This window comes from Urtica dioica, chromosome 12 (assembly GCF_054948205.1).
Source record: "Urtica dioica subsp. dioica isolate 48M chromosome 12, U.dioica_male_clone48M_v1_H2, whole genome shotgun sequence".
Classification (NCBI taxonomy): Eukaryota; Viridiplantae; Streptophyta; class Magnoliopsida; order Rosales; family Urticaceae; genus Urtica; species Urtica dioica.
Window position 1 is genome coordinate 449,801 of NC_142767.1, and position 3,824 is coordinate 453,624.

Below are 3,824 nucleotides of genomic sequence, written 5' to 3' on the forward strand. Positions count from 1 at the left end.
TCAAAATATTTTCCCATTTGAATTCGAGTCGGACCAAATAACCCAAGCCAACATTTAGACAAATCTTATAAATTTAAAGCCCCCTTAACCGGGTAACAAATTTAGACTTGAAAAAGTTACTGCTTGTGTGATGTTGTGCATGCAGTTGTGTTAAAATTATTTTTACAAAATCAATATTAACAAAATAACCAATATTTTTGGTAAAATAACCATGTTTTAATTTTCTTAACAAAACTAAAGTTTGATACTATATATAAACATTTTAACACTGTGAACGAGGTATCTACCTCTGTACATAAAGTTATGGACAGCGTGTTGAAAAATTTATGACATGTGGTTTTTATGACACTACTGCAAAACTGGCTTAAACGACAGTAAAAAACCGTCATCTATGATTTCATGACGGAAAACATGTTCGTCGTTTAAAGTGCTAAAAAACATATATGGTTGCAATGGAGTCAAATTTTGCCGTGACGACGACCTCTAATGTTCGAACAGATTCAATCCAATGCCATGACGAAAAGTTTATACGATGGTTTAAAACCGTCATTTTATCGTTTCATTGCAACAAAAAATATTGTTTCATGACAAAATTTAGTAAAATATGAAGAATAACCGTCGTTGAAGATTTGTATATCGTTATGACATGATTTTTATCCGCCGCGACGTGTTCAAGGGAAATGCCACTGGGGTTCCACAATGATCATTATCCGTCGTATAATGTTAAACCTCCGTCATGACGCATATTTTATCCGTTGTGACAACTTGGTGTCCAAATTCACGGAGATTCCACGACGAAATAAGATTTTTGTGGAAGATAATACTGATTTCGTTGGGACAAGATTTTATTCCGTCGCGGAAATTATTGATGACATCATTATATGTTACACGACGGGAATGTGTTGTTTATACGATGAAAAAAGACATTTGTGGTTATTAACTGATTATTTTTTTTTAAATATCTCGTCGTGACCGGTATTTTTACCTTCACGGCGGGATTCTGTTTCATGGATGGTGATTCTTGAAATTCTGTTTTTTTTCCTTTTCAGTTTTCATGCAAATGCCCACCGTTTTTGTGGTTTCCAAGAACTTGCAAATATTCAAAAATTTCCATATCCGTACACGCATCCAAATCCATAAACCTATATCCACATCTTCCATCATTCAATAATCATATCCAAATTTTTCATACACAAAATTAGGATTAAATTACTATGTCCTAAATTATTACGTGTCTATCGGGTGGAAGAATAATGTTCATCAACAAAAATAGGACAAAACTTTATGTCCTGAATCAATATAGGACAAACAATTACGTCCATCAAAGTTCAATATCCAAAAAACACCAAATGACATCTAAAAATCTCCAAAATCAACAAATGAAGTAAAATAATTTACTCATTCATCTGTAACAGTACTATCAATATCAACTTCTGTATAATTTTTATTTATTGATGCTTTTGAGTATCTTCATCGACGATATAGCGCATATATAACAAAACATAATATCCGCACTCCTTGTTTTCGGGTTGTTTTTTATGTCCTCTAGACATGATAAGTACTCCATTTCCTTTAGCCCGCATGCTCAAGCTTGAAACTTATGCAAACCCTATGAAACTCAAAAAAAAAAAAAAAAAGAACTTGATCATTTATATACTTATTACTAATTTAACTTATTGATGTGATCTCACCTGCAAAGAAACAAAGGGTTGAAGACTTCAAACAAGAGTTTCATGGCTTAAGCGAAGATGATGGAAGAAATACAAAGACGAGAGCAAGGAAAATAGGAATCGAAGAAGAGGAGAGCTTATTCATGTCATTCAAAATATTATGGAAGAAGATTCATTTTAGTTATTATTAATTGAGTTATTTATTTGTTATTTTCTTAGCAAAAAACAATGAATTAAGATGGAGTCTTTTTAAAGTGTTTTGGAATTTATTTATGTTAAATGAAGCCCATATGTTTTAGGTATTTAGTAAGCCTTTTAATTTTAATGTTAATATTAGGCTTAAATAATGTCTTCCAGGCTCATCTAAGTTAGGGCAACAAAGAACTCTGAATTTGCTTTGTATTTTTCCTTTTTAAGGAGGTTTCATGAATGAGAAAGGCAGACTATGTTTTTTATAAAAAAAAAGTGAGAGAATTCTCTTTGTTTCTTGAAGAAGCTTCTGAACTTATCAAGGTATTCCTTGTGGCGCTCATCCCTGACTTATCAAGCGAACTTACACATTCGTTTGTGGCTCTCATTATTCCAAGGTTTGCATCTCTAGGCGTTGGGGTCACAGACATTGGTTCCGGGTCACCGTCACATTGTTGACGTGGTTCGTATCATTTGGTATCAGAGCCGATCGAGTTCATCAATGTTTTATCTATCATTTTCGTTTCATTAAAAAAATCGTCATTCCCGAAATTGAAACAATCACAACTTTTGATTATGATAAGGGATTTAGGTGTTTAATATATCGAATCGAAGATATTTTTATGCTCTATTGAATTGATTTAGGGTATTTCATTCAGAAAAAAGTCAGTTTTCTATCGATTTTGAGTCCCTAAAAGTATCTGCCGTCAGTTTGTATGGAGACTTCAGTGTCGCGCCCTTCGTGATTTTGTCAGGAGGAGCACGTGGCGGAGGTGGAGGCCGCGGAGGGGTGACTTCGTCCGTCTCGAGAGCATAAACAGTTTCTTTCTCCTTTTTGCATTTTCGGGGTTTGTAGATCCTGAACGTCTCTTCCTCGCTCTTCATGCGCGTCTTTAGCTCGCCTTCTTGAACATCTATGCAAACACCGCAAGTGGCCAAGAAATCCCTTCCAATGAGAATGGGGATAGCGGGATCCTCATTCATGTTGATAACGTAGAAATCGGCCGAAAAAGTGATTTTTTCGACTTTGACAAGGAGGTCTTCCACGAAGTCGCAAGGGTGCCTTACGGTCTGATCCGTCAGTTGGAGAATGGTGCGTGTGGGCTTTAGTTCACCCACCCCGTGTTTGTTGAGGATGGCCGAAGGCATGATATTGATGACTAAACCTAGATCACATAAAGCATTCTTGACGAAGATGTCTCCAATAGTGCACAACAATGTGAACTTGCCCGGGTCCTCCAACTTTGGCTGGAGCTTTTTTGTTGAAGCGCGCTACACTCGGCAGAAAGCGCCACCATGATGTTGGAATTGATCTAGGGTTTAAGAAAAAGTTTAACGCTTCGTTAAGCGGCGGAATTTTAAAAATTTTCTTTTTCAAATAAAACGGTTTTTACTAACCTAGACAAAGAGCAAGCACATGTAAATAAAAACTATCATGAGCATAGAAGTTTACTAACCTTTCTTGAAGCTTGAACTTTGAGAAGCTTTTGGAAAGTTGCAACGCTCGTCTCCCTCGCAGCACGTCTCTCTTTCTTTCCTCGGCACCTCGAGCAACCACGAAAGTTTTTATCACTAAATCACTCGAAATAAAAGGAATCAGTGAGTGGGCACTTTTAAACACTACGACTTAAGAACGAGTCTTGAAGTCGCAGAGCTAAACTCTAGGTCAAATGAGGACCTAGGTGCCAAAACAATCAAACGAAATTGACTAGAGAGAGAGAGGAGAGGGGCGGCCACAAGTTCTAGAGAGAGAGGCTCTCAATCTCTAACTTATGTGGGATGAATGAAATGTGAGGAATGAGGCTCCTATTTATAGGAGAGGTCTTACCTTCAACAAGGTAGTTTCCTCTTCTATAGAATATCACATATTCATGAGCCAATTACCTCTTTTCCCACTTGAGATGCTCGGCCAAGGCTGCCTTCTAGAAGGCTTGGATTTGTTTCCTTTTTTGTTCATTGCCTTGC

The 3,824-nt window shown here is 36.7% G+C and overlaps 1 protein-coding gene across 1 annotated transcript; it reads right to left on the bottom strand.

Annotated features, from left to right (window-relative positions):
- Nucleotides 1–2,525: 2,525 nt before the first annotated feature.
- On the bottom strand, nucleotides 2,526–3,008 carry LOC149378622 (uncharacterized). The gene has a single exon (XM_089602800.1). The coding sequence runs from the start codon at nucleotides 3,006–3,008 to the stop codon at nucleotides 2,526–2,528; it is 483 nt and encodes a 160-aa protein (XP_089458926.1).
- Nucleotides 3,009–3,824: the final 816 nt, after the last annotated feature.

Bases quoted from the DNA above. Each gene is read 5' to 3' on its own strand.
- LOC149378622 (XM_089602800.1), bottom strand. From the start codon at position 3,008: ATGCCTTCGGCCATCCTCAACAAACACGGGGTGGGTGAACTAAAGCCC.